The sequence below is a fragment of the Lethenteron reissneri genome, chromosome 36 (genome assembly GCF_015708825.2).
Source record: "Lethenteron reissneri isolate LAM-NWPU_2019-01 chromosome 36, ASM1570882v1, whole genome shotgun sequence".
NCBI classification, from domain to species: domain Eukaryota; kingdom Metazoa; phylum Chordata; class Hyperoartia; order Petromyzontiformes; family Petromyzontidae; genus Lethenteron; species Lethenteron reissneri.
The window spans coordinates 11,060,453-11,081,160 of record NC_083814.1 but is presented as its reverse complement, the minus strand read 5'-3'; the positions used below and the strand labels follow the sequence as shown (position 1 = coordinate 11,081,160).

Here is a 20,708-nt window from a genome sequence, read left to right as displayed (position 1 = left end):
GTCTTGGGAAATCTGCAAAGTGTCATCCGGTGGTGGGGGTTGCCAACTCCGATTGAAGCTATTCTGGGAGATTATTTTTTTATTTGTTGTTAATTTATTCCATCTTTATTAAAATATCCAGGATTGCATTAAATCACCAACCGGGAGATCGATACCAAATTCGGCAGACTCCCGACCAATCCGGGGAGGGTTTGGCAATCTTATCAGGTGGTGGTGGCCGGTTTGGTAACATCACGAAATCGGTGGGGCACGAAAGCGCACGGAGGAAGGCGGGGTGGGTGAAGCAGCGGGAGGGAGAGTGGTATGCAGTTAATACCACAGTATTTTACAACGAGCAGGTAAGCATCGTTAGGCGCCGGTGCCTCCGCTAAGTCCAAGGCGCAGTGCGCTTGCTCAAGAAAATCAATGGGAGTGCCAGCCAAGGCGTCTGAAAGCGCGTCCACCTGGGGTGAGATGGAGCGATGAAATCGGCTCGATCGCAGCAGGGACGGGTACGGTCAGGGGAGGCAGAGCCTCACGTGTCATACTCCAATGAAAATAGCTGTTACGAAAATAAAGAAATAAAATACTAAATTTAGATTGTTTCACTGATCTGTGTTATAAATGTTTGCATGTTCACCACAAGTATAATGCAGACATGATTCCTTGTAAAAGGTTTCAGTTTGGTGTTTTAACATCTTAACACCTGCTTTATTGCCAGAAAGGGGTAAATCCTATTCTTATATATTGATACTGGCAAGGGAGGTCCCATAAAGTAGTAAAATAGTTTAAATGTGTCCCTTGTTTATATATACCTCGGAAGGTGGGCCAACCCTGCCGCGTGTGTATCCGTCTGCCTGTTATAAGTCGGGGCGGCCTCTGGCTGCTGAGACGGGTCGGCCACGGCTGAGAAATATCTCCCACAAAGATCTGTGGGGCAACCGCGCGAGCCAGAATTTAGTGAAGCGCGTTGGAACGCCAACCTCGCCCATAAATCACGTATGAAGGCGCAGATGGAGACATTTACAATCCACCAAAACCGTCAGTGTCGGCGTCGTCGGCGGTGGCGGATCGCTTTACGCCACGGCCGTCGGTGCCCCCCCCCCCCGCTGCGCTGCGTGATTTTGGCTGTCAAGGGGAGGACGTCGTTCTGGAGGGGTGCATGTTTAGTTTCTAACCCGGTGACAACTTAAGAAGGACCCCAGGGTGTTGAGGTGTTGAGGTGACCCTTCCCCCCCCCCCCCCCCCGGCCTTCCCCCGGGGTCGCCACTAAAACTGCGAAAGCAAAACAAAGTACGGCTACGAAGCAAATGGAATTTGAACATAAAAACTAAAATTAAACCTCGTTGTGTGAGTAATCGAATATCCTGGCGGGGACGCGAGGCAAAAAGGTGCAGCTCTGCAATTTGCTTGCTCACGCTAGCCGCTGATGGAATGGCCTCGTTGAGAGTGAGCGACAGAGGACACCTGTAGTTAGAGGTGTGTGTGTGTCTGGCTCTCCCTTCTTCCACGCCGGCCAGACGTCGTGGAAGAGGTGGGAGCATCTACACATTACCCCACTGCCGGTCGCCTTCGCTGCGGCGTACCCACATAGGGGCCGTCCATAAATGACGTCACGCGATTTTGGACGATTTTTGATCCCCCCCCCCCCTCGTCACACGGCGTCACAAAAAGTCAGACCCCCCCTAATTCATAGTCGTGTTTTAAGCAAAATTTTAATCATTAATTATCGTACATTCCACCCTTTTCCCCCATCTTTTTGAAATCACGAATGTTCGCAGACAGTGACGACGGCAAACGTCTGGGTCCAATCGCAGGGCTGTTGCTTGCCAGCCTCTGACCAATGAGAGGCGCGCTTCTATCGCCGCTCGTCATGGCGCCAGAGCGGCCGTTGTAATGCCCTCTACTTGCTGAGCGTGACACCAACAAATCCAAACTGTTTCGATCTAAAGCTTTCGTGACTGCAGGGATTAATCTTCTTGGTTCTTTCGGTAAAGTCACGTAGAAGGGAAGTAATAAAATAATAAAAATTAAACATAATAAAATAAAACATAATAAAACATAATAAAATTGTATTATGTTTTATTTTTATTATTTTATTACTTCTCTTCTACGTGACTTTACCGAAAGAACCAAGAAGATGAATCCAAACTGTTATGAGGTTATTTAAAAAAAAAACACGATTTCCAATGCACACACTTTTGTTTGCACTCAAAATTAGAAGATAATTGATTTTTAGCATCGAATTCTTTATGTGATCAATAACAGTGGGTTCGCTTCCTATCGTTAAGTTTAATTTCCGTTGTGAACGCATCAACTTTTCATTTATTCCGGGGTGAAAAGCAGTTATTTTCTATTCTTAGGTTTTTTCGGTAAAGTCACGTAGGTAAAAACATTAAAAAGTAAAATAAAATAAAAATCACGACGTTTCAGAGGCAACACAAGCTTCCGTCTGATACAGCTGTCGTGGCTGTGACGGTACCACCTGAAGACGGAAGCTTGTGTTGCCTCCGAAACGTCGTGATTTTTATTTTATTTTACTTTTTAATGTTTTTACCTACGTGACTTTACCGAAAAAACCTAAGAATATGAATCATTGCAGTCACGAAAGCTTCAAATCTAGAGTTATTTTCTACTTTTGAGTGCAAATAAAAGTGTGTGCATTGAAAAGCTTGTTTTTTTAAAACCTATTTTTCCCCAAACTTCTACGCTGAGGTTATCGTAACCGTGGGAACCGCTAGTAAGAGCGTGCTGACCATTAACACCGGCACGGCATCACAATATTGGGGAAAGTGAATTGTAGTTTTGTGTGTATGTTGCGTGATAAACTTCATTTGCAACCGCATGTAGCCAACCGCGCTAATCGGAGGTGCGGGAAAGGGCAACACACTAATACACAAAAAGCAGTGCTAAAGAAATTAGTTCTCAATGTACTAGAGTGGTGTAGTGTATAGTAGTGTAGTATATAGGAGTGTATAGTATGTGTGTACGTTGAACTTCTTTTGCACCGGACGTAGCCAACCACGCTAATCAGAGGCGCGGGGGAAGGGCACCAAACGAATAACAAGAAAGCAGTTCTGGTTTTCAATCTCGATTTTAAATGTTTAATTAAAATAATGGAGAGCATAATGCGTGGAATTACAATAAAGAGAACATTGATCGGCGGAAAATACTCAAATAAAATGCATTGACATTTAAGAAACGTAAATGGTCTTGGACAGAACACGCCACTATCTGGGATGATGGTTGCCCTCGGACCTCCTTAGAGGACGACCATCAATGGAGATGGAGCGATGAAAGCACTGCCTGTGCAGGAGTGGGTCACGAGGGGCAGCATAGGGAGGACTTCATCCAGCAGTGGATAGAGCACGGCCTATGATTAAATGATACATGGCACCTGCTTGCAAGAAAGTTCGTTTTGTGGAGTGCATCGGACATCACGTGTCTTCTATCTGTGCACACGAGAAGCCGCTCGTCATAGGGGCCGTCCATAAATGACGTCACGCACCTAGGGGGGGGGCGGGGGGGGTTCAGACATTCGTGACGATGTGTGACGAGGGGGGATGGGGGTGAGAAATGTGACGTCACATAAAAATGCACAACTTTAAATAAATATAGACAACACGTTCTACTTAATAAAATATACTTTTTAATAAATGTTTTCTCCTACAACAGCAGAGTGCAGCGCCACATTAAATACGCACTACAATGACAATAGTTTAAAGCGATTTGAAGCATGTTTTATTTTGGGGGGGGGGGGCAGAGCTTTGTGACGTCATTTGAGGGGGGGGGGTGACGAAGGGGGGGGGGGGTAAAAAATCGTCCAAAATCGCGTGACGTCATATATGGACGGCCCCATATTGAATAATCTTTAACTTCACGTAATGGAACTTTCAGGGATTACGCTGTGCTATTGTAAGAACGCGTGTTTGGAGATTATTATGATGATCATTTCATTACTGTGGGTCACGAGCTTGGTGATGAATCGTTCCATCGCAGGGTCACGAGAGATGTGGGTGGTGGGTTGGGGCCGCCCTTCATCCAGCAGTGGATCGACATTGGCTGATGATGATGGCGAAGTGAAACACGTTTGTCGCCGGGCTGGCTTTGGCACGCGTGTGCGTTGTGGGGGGAGGGAGGGGGGTGTAACAGTCGATGTGCGTTCACGGAAATGAGGTTGTGCGACCTTCCTACGCTGTCGCTTGGCATTAGTGATCGTCGAAGGCTTGTAACAAGACGTTGGTCTCACTTTCGCTCGGGTCTGTTTAAGTGGGGGGGGGGCCCTCTAGCATTCCACCGCAATTACGTGACCTCCGCATCATTGTTACTCCATCGTTGTCGCATCGCACTGCCACTAAATGACATTAATATCGATGTCACGGTTTCTCTTGTCGTGCCTTAATAGAACACAAACAACATGATGCTATATGCAGAAGGCCATTGGTATTGTGCTGCGTAGGTATTCACGGCTGTGGTGCGTGGCTCTCCGATGTCCTCTTTTGGGTTGTTTCAGATTTAGTTTCATTTATTAGCTATAACCCTGTGAGCCATGCGGCTCTTGACTCGGGTGCAACCGCACTTGCCTGTTGCTGGGCGCCTGTGTCCGACGTTTAGCTGCACATGCTGGGAGCTTCTTCAGGAACCGAACTGAATTTAATGGGCGGGCAGGGCAGGGAAAGTCAAGGGGGCAGTACAATGCAGAGGCAGGGCAGGGACCTGTCATCTAATGTTGTCCTTCTTCTTAGGTCGGTAAAAGCGCAAGCCAGCAACGCACGTGGGCGACCCGATCGCAGCTGTGCACGCTCCACAATTTCCTTCTTTGCCTCCCCCCCCCCCTGCCGCACCCCCTCTCAACCGTGGCACCCGAAATTATTGATGGTGGTTCTCAGAAAATGCCACACGCCGTTACGTGTCGGCGGTGTGGTGTGGGCAGGTTTGCAGCCGTGCTGTCCGGTAGACCCACGGCACGAGCTGTTACAACAACCGTAAAATTATATTAATTATAATAATGTGTCTTGCCTTCTGGTCATGGTTGCCATTAAACAATTAATGGGATTTGATTTTTTTTTTTACCAGTAATGGCACGCTGTGGATAGACTTAAGCTTTTAATGGTCATCACGAGTGGATAAAGTGCTTGGGAGAGTGAATGTCGAGGCGAAAATTAAAGGCAAGTGAAGTCAGCAGTGTCCTTGTTATATGAGAAGGGCGGCAGTGTGTTACCGTATTCTCTGAATAACCAGACATGCAAACTAAGACGCACCCCAAACTTGTGACCGGTGTCAGTGGCGTGATTATACGAATGTTGTCACGCACACGAGCCTCATATTTTATTCTTGCGTATGGCAATGTGCGTCCAGGAGCCGAACGCTAACGTCGAGGAATGCTGGTCTCGAGAATGTTTCAAGAGAGTTGGTGAAGTTTTGCTGTTCCTCCGTTGAAGGAGGGCAGATTACAATGGATTAATTCTATATTTGAAGCTTTCGTGACTGCAAGAATTCATACTCTTAGGTTTTTTCGGTAAAGTCACGTAGGTAAAAGTAAATAATAAAAATAATAGAAATAATAATAGAATTAAAATAATAAATCACTTATTTCTATTAGTATTTATATTTTAATTATTTATAATAAATTACTTATTTCTATTATTAGTTCTATTATTTTTATTATTTATTTTTACCTACGTGACTTTACCGAAAAAACCTAAGAGTACAATGGATCACTATATTGTGCGTAATTTGGGTTGTATGGTGGGCATGTGCACATCGGTCTGCAGAGATATTCTGTTGCGGTTGATTGTTATTGCGTCCAGTGTCTTCGAGGAGGAGGAATGTCAAAGCCGGGGATGTGTGCGATGATGTTTGGGTTTCGAATAAGGTGTTTATTCTGGTCGCCGCGTTGTTTCATCCTGTCCGTCAGCATCGGTCGTTCTTCCGGATCTGGGTGAGGTTCTAGGATGGTGTCCACAGCTGCAGCGCGATCCTAGAAGGGGGACCAGAATTTGAAGTGGCAGTGGGTACATTGAGGTCTTGATTGATGGGTGGCTGGTTGTCAATGACCATAAAACTTGTAAACTAACTTTTGCCGTTTTGCATGCGGATTTTAATGTAAGATGCACCCCCAACTTTGCTTTAAATATCAAGAGAACAAAGTGCATCTTGTAATCCAAAGAACACGCAAATTACAGAATGGTGGTGATGATTTTTGGTGATGGTGAAATTGCAAGGACATGATTTTTTTGGTTTATTTATTTTTCACAGATGTTTTCCTCACTATTATTAACATAACTCGGGAGATTGTCAAAGTCTAATGTTCACATTATCAATTCTCGCACTCTGCATGCCGTGACAGCTCCGGCGTTATTGCATTGTTGTCTAAAATTGTCTAAATCTTGCATTGCCTCTCAACATATTCCCGGTTTGCTGACAAAACCAAATCCATTGTCCAGGATGTAACAGCTTGATTTGATTGGCTCTGTTCGGTGGTGGACGGTTATTGTTTAAAAAAAATATCATTATACCTCCCCGATGTGACAAAAGAAAAACCAATTATGAATACAAAGAAACCAATTATGAATTGGCATATTGGTTGCGAGAGCTTACGTGATGATGTCACATTGCTGTGTGTTGAGGTAAAGTGTCACTGAGCCTTTTTAATAATTTTCATTCAAAACGAAGTTGTTTGAGTTTATGATATAGGAGTCATTGCAGCTTCATTCCGTTAGGGGCGAAAAATGCAATATCTTTTTATGATATATTTTGTTTCCGCTTTTGATATTTTTCTCACGAAAGGTAGGTTAATATGTAAGCGCATAAAAATATTTTTTACGGGGGTTTTGAAATCATAGCAAGCATCCGAGTTAAAAGAACAGGCCAAGTTCATTTTCCACCTTCGTATTTGGACGCATTTTTTGCGGCGTTTGAATAGGCGCTTCAGAAAATTCGGGCTCTGTGGTCACCAGGCTGGAAAGTGTGATTTTTGAGATCCTATTGCGGTTGGCATAAAAACCCCAACAGCAACACGAATGTTATCAGAGATTTTCAGGCGAAATTTCTCCCCCCCCCCCCACCTTTTCCCATCGGGAGAAGTGAGAAATTCCAAAAGAAAAAATCCAATAAAACTAATATAAGCCCAAGTAACGCTTGGTCAGAACAGATAAGAAGCAAAGCGATCCACTTACCGAGAAAAGCAATTATTATTGAAAGGATAGTCGGGATTTTGAAAATTTTGATTGAGTTTATTATCTTGCCTCCTTGGCGTCAACATCTCCGCTGGGAGTGCAAGCGCCGAGGTCAGGACAGGAGACTCATGTCACTGATGTGTCCCTGAATTCTTCTTGGGATAAGCCAAGGGGTTGGCTGTGTGCACATGATATGACCTTTGACCCCCCCCCAGCCCCCACACACCCCCCCCCACCACCCCCCGAGACTGTGTTCCACCACTCTTTGCCGAATGTATTTTTATTTTTGTCCGAGCATTACGTCGGCAGCTCTGAGCAAATATCGCAATAGCAATAACCCGAAACGATTTGTTGACATTGGCACTCACATTAACACCTCGTATGTATGTTTTTATGCACCGTACGTAGCCAACCGTGGTAATCGGAGGTGCGGGGGAAGGACAACAAACTAAATACAAAATGCATTTCTAAAGAAATAAGTTTTCAATGTAGATTTAAGACTATTTTGATTAAAGGAATAATAACGGTGCCAAAGGTTTGTTCATGAGAAGAAAGATAAATAATCGACTGAATTGCTTGCTGTGTTTTTCTTTTCCAAAGCGCAACGTGCCAATGACATAACGATGCTTATCTCTGTTTTTTTGTGCTTAATATTTACAGAGGTGAAAAAACAAGGGACACACTGGGACGGGTTTTGATTTCGAGCCCCGTCAGCAGCAGTGGAAGCGCGCTGCACGCACCCCCAACTCGAGCTCTGAATAGTGGACTCACAATGGCCGACCCCCTTGGTGTCACCGCTGAGCGTCGTGAGTGCAAAGACAACACCGCTGCGGACACGCAGAGAGACGCAGACACCAGAGGGGGCTGTGGTGGAGACAGAGACGTGGGCAGAGACGGAGAGACGGAGATACGCACGAGTAGAGACATGGGTCGAGGAGACAAAAACGCAGACAGAGCCAGACTCGATAGCATTGAACGGACGCCAAACTGCAGCAGAGCGGGAAGCGAGAGGTTCGAGCGTGCGGACGAGCACCCGGCGCGTGGCGGACACAAGAACGGAACTGGCTCCGCTGCTGACGGAAGCCGAGGCTCCCAAGTCGGCGACGACGGCGACGAGGACGACGGAGATCGGGAACTCCGGTTCGGGGCGAAGAGCCGCGACGGGCGCGACCCCGGTGATGCCGCGGTGTCTGCGGCGAGGGAGACGGGTTGGTCGTTGCGCGTGGGACGCGCTTACGCATCGCCCCGCGTGTCGGCGTGCGCGCTGGCTCTGGGCGTGGGCGTCCCGCTGGCTCTGGCCGCCGCGATGTTCTCGCTGTCGCCGCCGCTCGACCTGGACCTGTCGTATGGCGCCTTCGAGCCGCGCGACCAGATCGCCCTGCGCCGCTTCGACGCGCTCGCCTCCGCCCTGCGCACACAGCTCCTGGAGGCCGTCGTTCCGTCTGGCTCCTCCCGCGGACGACGCTCCACGTCGTTCACCGGCAACGCAGCCTCGCGAAATTCGCGGCCCGATGTCGACGAGGGCTTCTCCGGCCAACGAGTCTTCGGGCTGCGTCCGGCTCCTGCTCTCGACGATGATGTCTCGTCGCTTATCCGCAGAGTCAACGAAAGGAACATCGCCCACTGCAGCAGTGCAAGCAGAAAGGGCGGCGGCGTTGGTGGTGGCAATAAGCTCGTCTTCAGGGATGCCAAGACGAGTGTGCACATCTTTGACGTGATTGCGCCGCGCCAGTGTTTGGTGACGGTGGCCGCCAGGGAACGGCGGCCACTCCGAGGGAATTGGACCGTTGCCCGGGGCGATCGGTGGTTGGTACGGAAGGGAACCCGAAAGCTGATGGCCAGGCGAAATCTGCCAGCTAAACAGGTGAGAGTTGCCCCGGTTTTGAGTGCGAATTAGAGAGACGTCCGAAATAATTGCCCTGCGACGTGTCTTCTGTGTTGTGCGGCACGTTGTTGTGCGCGAAATGTTTTTGACGTTTCACTCCGCGTGCTGGGGGAGCTTCGTCCTTTTATTCATCTTGATCGTGAACGCATCGGAGGGAGCTGTGCAGCGTGACCGTACACATCACGGCAGGAGTGTAGCGCTCGAGTAATTGTTTTTGCCGGCTGCGGTGGAGATAACGCGTGCCTATGAATGTGGATTTTGGTTGTGGCTTTGTGGAATTGTGGAGAGAAGAGACACCTACCCTGATGGCTATCGAGGTGAGAGTAGGGAGGAGGTACAGCAAGTAGGTTTTTGATTTATCTGCGCGGGACGATGAACATTATTCCACCATAAGCAAGGCCTCTCCAAGCAGGTCTTTAATAATAGTTGTCTTAAAATTTGGTTTGATTGACACGCAGAGAAAACCTTTGCAGGACGCATACAAGATGTACCCCAAGTGTGGGAAAAGAGGCCTGTGTTGAAGATGACAAAGTGAGATTTAGGGGCAGCATGGTGGCAAGATGTTTACTTCCTCGCCTGGTGTACAGGATGTCATGGGTTCGATCCCAACCCTGACGCCTCCTGTATACTTGGAGTTTGCATGTTCTCCCCGTGGCCGTGCGGATTTTTCTCCGGGTCCTCCGGTTTTTCCTTCCACATTTAGAATCGACGTGCGTTTAGAATATTTGGCTGCTATACATTTCCACGTGATAAGCCAGTTCGTTGAGTTGTCATTTGTAGCCAGGTCGCTTCTGAAAGAGTGCTATAGCTCAGTGGGCCTTACTTAGTAAAATAAAAAAAATTAACCCGTAAAAACAAAGTTTTTCACTTTAAATCCTTTATATGCGTGGCGGCTAGAGTCCTCTCGTCTTCTGGCTTGAGATGGCTGCCACCTATGGGTCAGATGATTGTCTGCCAGCATTAAGCAATTGGTAATTAAATATTTTAAAAAAATTCCCTAAACAGTGTAAAATTTTGGAAACAATTTTTTCACGAAAATTAATTGCCACGCACAACGAGTCTGTGTGGAAAATGTCAGCTCGATTGGATCACGGGAAGTGGGTTAAAAAACGACCGAAAGATTTGCACGGTCGTAAGCAAGCAAGCAAGCACGCAAGCACGCAAGCAAGCAAGCGAACTTAATATAAAGGATTTAAAAAATAGTTAAATCGTTAATAGTTTTGTGACATCATCTTCGGGGGCCGTTCTCTTTACACAAGGCGGTGCACGATTAGCTGCAGAGGCCCGATTGGGAATTCCTTCTTCTCGTGACTTGGGAACCGATAGCATGACGGTCGGAATAAATAATTACGAAAGGGAACATAACGCCCAACGCAACAGGAACGTGAGGCACTTTGCGCCGGTGTCGGTTGCTAATTGATGTTGTGACTATGCGCGAGGGTGCGATGATTATGGGAATATCGCGCCTCACATTAATTGGCCTACATTTGCTCCCGTAGACAACCAATGGCGTGAGTTAATGGCTGCGATTATTTTCTTACCCACCGTGGGTGAGCGATGCCAAAATAAGCCCCGTTATCCGTTACGATTCTCATCACGCCGCTCACAATGCGTTTGCGTTAATGTTCTGTGCGGGCTGAATCTAATAAACGGAGCGTCCTTTTATAGGGGGGAGGTCCCATCTGCCAACCCGTGACTTGTAAAGGACCTCATGGCTTCATCCCTGAAGACAGAGCCATTGCGGTGTTGGTCTCGTGGCCAAATTGGCGTTGAGAAATTGCCACGAATAATTAAATTTGTCCCTTGTGGGAGTGATGGGCTGGTGGGGGGAGATCGGGGAGCTGGGGGCTGTGGGCTGAAAGGGGGGGGGGTCGGGGGGGGCAGTGGTTGTAGGGGAGGGTGAGCCGAGATTGGTGGCACGTAGCCTCAATTGCGCGCAGCTAATTCTGAAATTCTGACCAGAAATTGGAAAATTGCATTGCGATTAGGATCTCTCCTCCACGGATGACATCTCGCCAACATTGTGGCAAAGCGTAACGATCATAACAACAACAACGATGACGACAACGCACAAAGAACTATCTTATCGGTTATCGCATGTACATGACCTGACACTGAAACAACCGTGTGAGCCTGACAATGGTGTAAGACGACACATGGTCCACATTTTCTTCCTTGCTAATGAGATGCATTTTTTTTTCTTTTCTAAGATCAAATTGTCTTCATGGCCGTTTGACGCCACCACTCCTCGCCCGCACCCTCGACCCTTCGCCAGACCCCTGAGCTGCTGCTCCGTTAGCCGTGTGACCCTCCAAGTATCTTCCCTATCGGTCTCCTGCCATCGGCACCTTTAGGTCTTCTCTTCCCCTTGGCCACCAGATTTGCGGCGACCACTCCAATGCCCATTGCGGAATGTGTCCTTCACCAAACCCTCCTCCGTCCTGCACACGAGCTCCACCCGGCACAGCAGTCATCATATCTCCAGCTCTCGCCTACAACATGAAACAGCATAAACTGTCACTCGAACTCCAGTCTTCCTCGCAGCAGCGGCTTTTGGCTGGCCATCGAACAAAGGCAGTCACTGCATCCCACGCTGTTCAGATGCGCTTTTGCGGCCGTCTGGAACGCTCTTCCTTCCGATGTTAGGAAGCCACTGGAGCAATGCACTTTCAAATCTAGATTGAAAACTAATTTTATTTTTGCTGTCCTTCCCCCCCCCCCCCCACCTCCTATTAGCATGGTTGGCTACGTACAGTGCGAAAGAAGTTCTACATGCATACATACAATACTTACCTCCCATGTTTCCTCCTGGGACTTGAATTTTAATAAAGGCGACCTCTATATTATTAACCTGTCCTATCCATCCACTGTGACGTCTCCATGGTTACAGGATGCAGGGGGCAGATCTGGACAGCTGCAGGCCCAACCGACATGGAGGATGGAGCTGGTGTTCGTTGCCATCGGCAACAGCTTGGGCCAGGAGGCGAACATGCTAACCGAGGAGCGGCTGCAGGTATCATTACCGATGTCACGTGATCAAGACGGTTGGCAATTCGGAGATAACAGCATCGATCTCCCGGCGCGGCGATTGAAACTTTGGACGAGTTTCTTAAATCACCGCCACTCCCATCCACCCAGTGGTGTAAAAGGGTGCTTTTCAGTTAGCCGATTGGCGGGGAGGGTCGTGTTTGGCGAGATAAAATGTGGGTACTCCTACTTCTTCCAAGAGGGTCTGAACAGCAATGTAAGAAGTCGGCCAGGATAGCTCCTAGAGTGGCTGGGCCAGGAGCCAGTGAGCCAGGAGCTGGTGAGCCAGGAGCTGGTGAGCCATAAGCGCCGGGGGCATCCCGGGCTTGAATCCGGCTTGCAGCCACCCGTGACTAAACCCGGGCCACATCCCCCCGACGGGGAATTTGACGGCGTCAGCTTGGTCACCGATGGCTGCGCAAAAAAATAATAATCGAGCGATACAATCGTTGTATAATGGATTTCAAATGTAATTCGTTATAGCCTAGCTCCGAGCGGCTAAAACATATAAATATGGTCGGATGATTGGCGCGCCGTGACCCGCTCATTACGCGGCATCTAAAGGGGCATTGTCTAGTTTTTTGGGGTGGGTGAGGCCTTGTGAAGTGAAATAAGCACGGTTACCTTGTGTGGGTGCTTTGCTACGATCCGACCGAGGTATCGCGTCATTCGGAATTCTCGGGAGCTCTAAAAGCAGGCTTGGCGCCCCAGTTGGTGCTAGGACCCGGGTGACCTGCCAACGCGGCTTGCCGGGGGGAGTCGTCGTAGGGCGGTGGGCATGCAAAGGGATGGGCCAGGAGATGGCGGTGCCGAGCGCGGTGTTGCCGGGTTTTCTCGCCCGGGGTGTTTCCTGGTTTAAAAAGACAAAAAAGACCCCATCGGGTAAACGCTCACGGTGTTTTTCCCAGTGCGGCCCCCTCTTGCCCGCGCGCGCTTTGTGCGCACTTTTAACGACGCATTTGCCCGTTGCGCAACCTGTGCACCCACGGTTCACGGTTTAAAACGATCAGCTCGCCACTGAATAATCCATACCTTCGTTTCATTGAGCTCACTTGGGGGCTGCGAACGATTTGCTTGTAGAGAACGCGGTGTTAGTAGAAACATCATTCCCTTGTTACGCAATTGCGCAACTTGGCATGCTGAGGTTTGCACGTTCATTTAACGCAATTTAGCTCCTCTCCTTCATTCCATCGCGGGCAAAATGGGGGGAGCAGGGGGAGGAAACGCTGTGCCGATCAATAATCTGTTCAATTGGTTGCTGTATCTTTTAAATGAGTATCTTAGCCATTTCATTAATTCACTTTGTCCGCTCATTGATATGCTTATCTATTTTTGTGTTTAGGAATCTGTTTGAAAATCAGTTTCATTCGTTTACCAATTGAACCGTAGGACTTAACAAACAAGCAAACTGCTTAAAATGGTAATTCTCCCAGTCTTGTTGCTGTGATATGGAATTTGTTTGACTCCTGATTTTCTTTTTGCGATGCGGGGGTGGTGGTGGCTGTGTTTATCACGCTGGCGCGACACGGGTGGCTGCCTTGATTTGTTATTTCCTGGCCCCTTTTATTTGACAACCCTGCCAGGTACGCAAAAAAAAAAATGGGCCCCGTCTCTATCGCACTGGAATTTTTATCCGTGAAATTATTTATCTCTCGCGGTTGGACGCCATGCTGAATAATACGGTGGCGAAACTAACAAACGCATCAGAGAGCGTTGCGCGCGCGCACAGCCGCGAATCCCAGCGCAAACCCATTCAAGTTCCCACGGAGTTGCCGATGCCGCCGGTTATTGTGGACGCGAAACGATCGCTAATTTGCGCGACGATGCCCCCCCCCCCCCGCCGCCCCCACCAACCCAGGTGGTGCGCGACACGGAGGCCCTCGTCCGCTCTTGGCCTGGCTTCTCCGACTTTTGCTGGCGCCCGCCGGAGACCCGGAGAGACCCGGCCCTGCGAGATGGCGGCGGCGGTGGCGGCGACGACGGCCTCCCACTTCCCGCATCATCAGAGCGGCGCAGCCACACGCTCCTCGGCCCCGGCACCACCGCCGCCACGGCGGCTCCACCGTGCGCCCCGCCTGCCTCCATCTCCACCTTCCTGTTCCCGTCGGCAAGTGGCGGCAAGGTGTGGTTCGACGGCCAAGGCAGACAGCTGGCCGACATCAACGGTGAGATTTGTGGTGACATTTAAAGTCTGGGTTGCCCCCTCCGCTGCCAATTTGAGGGTTTGAATTGTGTTGTTAATTGTTGGAAGATTTATGAATTGTCACCGATAGACCAACGTTTATTGTAGGAAATGCCTTTTTTTTTAACTAAAATCTGGACTCGACTCTGAGAATTTGTCAACTCTTACCAAAAGCCAGTTTTAAAGTGCGTATTCCACCAGCACCTCATATCAGCTCCACTACGTATGTATGCTGAACTTCTTTCGCACCATACATAGCGCATCGTGCTAATGGCACGATGCCAACACTGTGCCTCCCGCATGCCACCACCGCACTGCCCCCTCCTCCTGCCTTTGCCGCCCCACAGGCTCCCTACGCCTGGCCCTGTCGCACCCGCAGTCCTACTGGTTCGCGGACGAGACCTTCGGCCCGGAGCGTTTGCGCAGCGCGGTGCTGCGCAGCCAGGTGCACTTCGGCGCACCGCTGCGCGGCTTCGGGCGAGCCGGGGAGCGACCCCGCGAGCAGAGGGAACGCTTCCGCCGCTTTGTGACGACGTACGCCCGCGCGCTCGCCCACGCGCCGTCCTCGTGAGTGCCCCGCGAGATGCCCATCTCCCGCTCTCCCGTTCTCCGCAGACGGCACGCTGCGCCATCTGTGTGTGCGGTGATTCGTTTCGCAAAAATGCATCGTCCAGCTGTGACAGGAATCGAACCGTGTGCAAAATGGCCATGTGGCCAACAGAGCTGTGGGTCACGTGATATTCAGATGGGCGCGATGCTAATGATGGCAGAAGGGCCACGACAGCCGGGCAGGTCATTCTGCCGTACGACAGAAGATTTTGTGGTGGTAAAGGCGCAGCCCTGCAATTGCTTGTTCGTGCCAGTGCTGGCGGAAGGGTTTTCACTCGAGGTAGCTTTCACTATTGCGGGTAATTGGCCTACTTTTCCACTCGGCAGTTGAAGCAATTTGAGTTTTCTTAAATTTCCCCCTCCACCCCCCCCCCTCTCCAACCTACTGCTTCTATCCACCCAGCAGTATAAATGGGTAAGGCGCAGTCAATGAGTAAGTTGTGTCCCAGTGCCCCCATCTCTTACAAGTAGTTATCATCTTGGCCCATAAACTTTCCAGTTGTCAAAACTAGTATGAATGTGATTTAAAGCTTTCGTAACTGCAGGGATTCATCTTCTTGGTTCTTTCGGTAAAGTCACGTAGAAGGGAAATAATAAAATAATACACATATAAAACAATAAAATTCTCACGACGTTTCGACTGCAACACAAGCAATCATCATCAGGTGTGAAATCCACAGCACCTGATGACGATTGCTTGTGTTGCAGTCGAAACGTCGTGAGAATTGTATTGTTTAATATTTTTCTTATTTTATCATTTCCCTTCTACGTGACTTTACCGAAAGAACCAAGAATATAATATGAACGTCTCAAGACTCTTTTTTTTAATCAGGCCAGTTGCATAAATGAGTTGGGAGGAAAAAAAAAAACGGAGTGCCCGGAAAAAACCCTCGCGTACGAAGAGACGTGACGCTCACAGCTCCGCACCGACGAAAACTCGTGGCAGGTTCCGTGGGTTTCCTCTCGCTTGCCTGCTTGCTCTTCATCCTGCAGGGCTCTCCCAGTGAGGTTTGAAAGTTTCGGGAATGTGTACGATCCGCCAAGGCCCCCCGGGAGGGGTTGGTCATTGATTCAGTCGATGAAAGAGAGCAGCTCCCTGCGGGAAGTTAAGCCATAGTCTTCTCATGGGTTGTCCTGGGAAATGAGGAATACAAACCACTTGCTCCGGATTTTCGCCGATGGAGATTAACTCGCGCGCCGCAATACTTGTTTGTGCCTTGGGTGACGCTTGTTTAATCTTTTTTTCCCCTCTACCTTGTTTAAATGGAATTAACGCACGGCTAATTGATTCATTAATTAACAGTCTGGTATTAATATTAATTTGTTTTGAGTGAGCGAAGACGTTGTTTTTCCCCTTGCGTTTAATTGTTTTTTTTTTGTCATGAATTTATTTAAATCCAGCTTTGGTGGCGTTGTATACTTAGGAATTTACATGAATGAATGCATCACATTAATATGTAATGGGTCAGTGTAATTATGGTAATTCTTTCGAACGCAAGACAGCATTACGTTGGCTGGGCAAAGGGGAGGAGGAACACGTCAATTTTTTTCTCGCTAACAAAGCGGGAGTAGCGTGTCGACGCACGACCGTTCATCGTTTTACAGCTAGGATCGCTTGCTCGAGGGCAGGAGCGAGTGGACAACCCCGTCTGTATCTTTCTTTTCGATGACTATAATTATCTTCGACCTTTTAAATATCTTTTCAGTGTTTGGACGAGCGGCAATCGGGTCGCGTACGTGTCTCTTGTGCATGCATGTATTTGACATACTAATGTACGCACTTAAACTCATCTTTTTAACAATGTGTACTGCATGCTAATGTTGACTGTGGTCACAACCGTGGGGATACATGTTGGCGCTCGGAGCAAGCTCATATCCTTCCCCTCCCAACCCCCCATTAAATATTTTTTTTCTCCAAAATATATATCCCAATTGAAACTAATTACGTCATAGAATGAGGTAGAGACACGTCCGTTCGGCTTGCGTGTTAGAGAACGGCCCGTGGAAGGTGACATCACAGAATTACTTCTGAGATCTCCTTCTGGTAACGTTTAATTTTTAATCCACACACTCTCTAGGTGGTGCAACTTTTTCACAGGCCGTGCTACGGAGGAAATGGTGGTTGCACATCGGTGGAACTGAAATGTTAAATTCTCAGACCTGCAATTTATCCAAGTCAACCGAAACATAGCAAGTTCAATATGATGTTTTGAATGGTTTTTTTATTTTATTTTGCAGTCTTTGTTGATAGGACTTGGACCATTAACTCGCTGCACGCTAGAACCCGGTCTTCATTCCGTGCATTCGGACGTCAGTGATGCTAGCTCAGTGGTTGGACCACGGACCCATTAAAATTATATGATTGTTTTATTATTAAATTCCAGCGAGGATCCACTGACTAGCACCACTTAGTTCGAAGTCGGTTGTGGTTGTTCAATGGAAAATCAGATGCACCCACTCCACCCACCCCCTGTTTAGCCATACCAGCTGCTAGATGTGCTCGCTACGACCATGAGAAAAAAAAATCGATACAGAATGACATGGATCAGAAACGCGGACATTAATGAAATACCAACAGTGCCCAAAGAAGCATTGCAAGGTGCATCCTTGGAATTACATTGAGAGAAAGTAAGAAGAGGATCAGAAAACATACGCAGGCTAACGACATCATTTTGTGTGTATGTTGAACTTCTTTTGCACCGTACGTAGTCAACCATGCTAATCGAAGGTGCGTGGGAAGGACAAACTAAACACAAAAAGCAGTTATAACGAATTTCGTTTTAATCTAGATGATTTAACAGTGCATAGCTCCAGTGGTTTCATGATATCGATAGTAATAACGTTCCAGACGGTCGCAGAAGCACATCTGAAAGCGCCGCGATGCAGTGACCCGTCCGTGTTCGATGGCCAGCCAAAAGCTGTTGAGCAAAGTAAGTGGGCTTGGGCTGCTGGACACTTCGCAAGAATGGACGTTGGCTCGATGGTCGAGAGCAGCGATGGAGCAGCAGCCAAGACGAGGGGGGGAAATCGAGCAATGAAATTGGCTCGTGAGCAGGTGCTCGGTGGATCATTGCATCGCAAGGGACCGAGAACAACGCCTTCATCCAGCAGTGGATAGCTCTTGGCCGATGATGATGATCGCGATGGCAGTGATTAATCCAAACGCATTAGTCCCTCGCTGGCTTTCGCGACCGCGTGTGTTTTGCGTGCTGCTCGGCGCGCGTTCGTCTTCGCGATCGAGATGAGCTCAGGGCCCGGCGATCTTCACCTCGCGTTCCCTTTCACGCTCCGACGAAGAGTGGCGTTTTGCCCCGGAGCGGTCTGCGGGACGCTGAGCGAGAGCTCCCCGCCCCCCCTCCCTCCGTGTGTGTCGGTCATCGCCGCGTGTGGCAGGAAGGTGCGGGTGCTGTATGGCGGGTACGACCTCTTCGACCAGGAGGTGCGCGACACCTTCTGGGGAGACATGCGCCTGGCCGCGGCTAGCGGCGCCTGCGTGGCGCTGCTCGTGTGCGCGCTGACGCAGGGCTCGCGTGAGTGCGCACGTACACTCGCGTACACACGTGTACACGCGCACACACAAAGCTCCCCCGTATAGCCTTAAACAGGCTTTTGGGTCAAGTGCTGTCAGCGAGCACCTATGAAGGTCAGCACGGCACTCGACGGGGTCGATGGCCAGCACCACGCCCGGCCGCCATTGTGTCCTCAGTCCTGATGTTCACACACCGCCAGAAGGTACTCATTTAAGGCTGAGTCGACCTAGGTGGGAGGCCTATTACCCGTTCAAATACACGCCACTGTTATTGGTCGTGACCGGGAATCAGATCCGGGGGAGAGGGTCGCTGGATTCGTCGCACACCGCGCTAACCACTGCGTCCACCGCTCGCCGTGACGCACCCTCGCACAAGCATGCGCGCGCTCACATTTATTGGCGCAGTCCCGAATCATCTCCCCAAACAAAAACCAAAATGAAGGCCCCCCTCACTTGACTGGCTTTGTTTATACAGCGATCGTTCCTGTGCCCCCCCCCCCCCCCCGTTGTGTTGCAGTGCTGCTCACGTTTTTCGGCCTCGCGACCATCGTGCTCAGCTGCCTCGTGTGCCTCTTCCTGCACCACGTGGTGCTCGGCGTGCGATACCTGGGCATCCTCAACGGCGTCGCCGCCTTCGTCGTCGTCGGAATCGGTGAGCGGACGCGACTCGGGGCGACGCGGCCTCGCGACCTGGGGGTTAAACTGGAGGGGGGGGGGGGGGGCGCCGGGGAGGGCCGGGGCGGGGGGGGGTATTGGAGGTCGGAACGCAGAGATCCTGGGTTTGGATCCCGGTTTTGGCCACCAACTGCGATAAAAATTTATTTTTTTATTTTACTTACAGGGTTCTTGAGTGTTAGTGGGTTGATGTTCAACAGCCCGGTCACTGATTGCACAACAACAACAAAAAAACACCATCACACTCCATTTATTTTCTGTGAAGAAGGGCGATTGCCTGAAATGTCACTTATTCCATCTATTTTCCCTTCAAGGGCGGCGTTATTGACGACCGAGTTCTTCGTTGTGCTTGAATTCACCACTGCCAGCACAGCAGGTATCGCCGAATAATTGATCGCGTTGAAGTGGTGCTACATTAAACTCCAGTTTTGAGCATTGCAAGCTCGGGTCTCGATTGTCACGAGACGCACATGACCCCTTTTGTGCAGAGCGGCTGGAAAAATACCACTCCAGGGGTCACCGGTGAGACCTGGAGGTCACCTTGAAGGGATCTCAGAAGTAGTGATGTATTCGCTTCCATGGGTCGTACTGGATGTAATCAGATAGGGAATGCTGTGATGGGTGGGACAGATGTGTAGTATAGAGCGGGGCAGGTATGTATGAATGTAGAACTTCTTTTGCACCATACTTAGCCAATCGTGCCAATTGGCGGTGCGGGGGAAGTACACCAAACTAAAAACAATAAGTAATATTTTAAAATACTTTTTTTTTAAAACACGATTTAATTAAATGTACCGTATGAGTAATGGCAGAACTCCACGAATCCAGGAAGTGGGCCCGAGGCTTGCCATAGAGTAAGGGACCGTGGTGATTTACAGCCAACGTGAGTTGAGCGTGGACAATTAGAGCCAAGCCGAAACATAACATATAAAAAGGATTGTTTAAAAAAACACATTTTTTTATTTTCAATAATAGAATATAATATTGTCACCAGTATGACATACGCATACCAAGTTTGCAGTCGATACGACATTGGGAAGTGGGTAAAAATTGAGTTACAAGAGTTGAGGATACGACAACGGACAGAGTGAGTTTATCAAAAGCGTGTAAAAGAATGTTTAAAAAAATATTTTTAGATTTTTTATGATAGAATATAGTCTTGTCATCAGTATGACATAAGTATACCAAGTTTGCAGTCGATAGCACATTGGGAAGTGGGTAAAAATTGAGTTACAATCTTTTTTTGAGGATACGACAACGGACAGAGTGAGTTAAATAATAGCGTGTAATAAAAAGAGGTTTCTGAGATGGGGTCACCCAGAGGTCGGCTACCAAAAAGAACGAAAAGGATGGAAGGAAGAGATTGCGAAAGTGCGGGGGTTGCATCCATGGCATTGGCCACAGTGACCTCTTGACCTTGAATAACAAATAGTCGACTCACACCGTCTCCTTGCTCCAACAGCCAATTGGGGTGGGTGTCCTTTGGCGGCCATGAGCCAGTGGTGGAAATTCTACATTCTCATGGCAGAGGTCATTTTCTTCAGAGGACGACCACTGTCGATGATAATAGGATGTGCATCACTTATCCGGTGAATTGTCACTGAGTCTCAGGACAAATTCATTGGGCTTGATTGACCATTAATT

General features: G+C 48.9%; 1 protein-coding gene across 1 annotated transcript in view; it reads left to right on the top strand.

Moving 5' to 3' along the window:
* The first annotated feature begins 7,659 nt into the window (after nt 1-7,659).
* The window catches only part of DISP3 (dispatched RND transporter family member 3), a 199,467-nt gene continuing 186,418 nt past the window's right edge, over nt 7,660-20,708 (top strand). The window contains exons 1-6 of the mRNA XM_061566372.1: nt 7,660-9,021; nt 11,933-12,055; nt 13,928-14,234; nt 14,599-14,818; nt 18,254-18,390; nt 18,907-19,041. Coding sequence (XP_061422356.1) covers nt 7,930-9,021; nt 11,933-12,055; nt 13,928-14,234; nt 14,599-14,818; nt 18,254-18,390; nt 18,907-19,041 — 2,014 coding nt within the window. The 5' untranslated portion in view covers nt 7,660-7,929. The remainder of the gene's footprint in view (nt 9,022-11,932; nt 12,056-13,927; nt 14,235-14,598; nt 14,819-18,253; nt 18,391-18,906; nt 19,042-20,708) is intronic.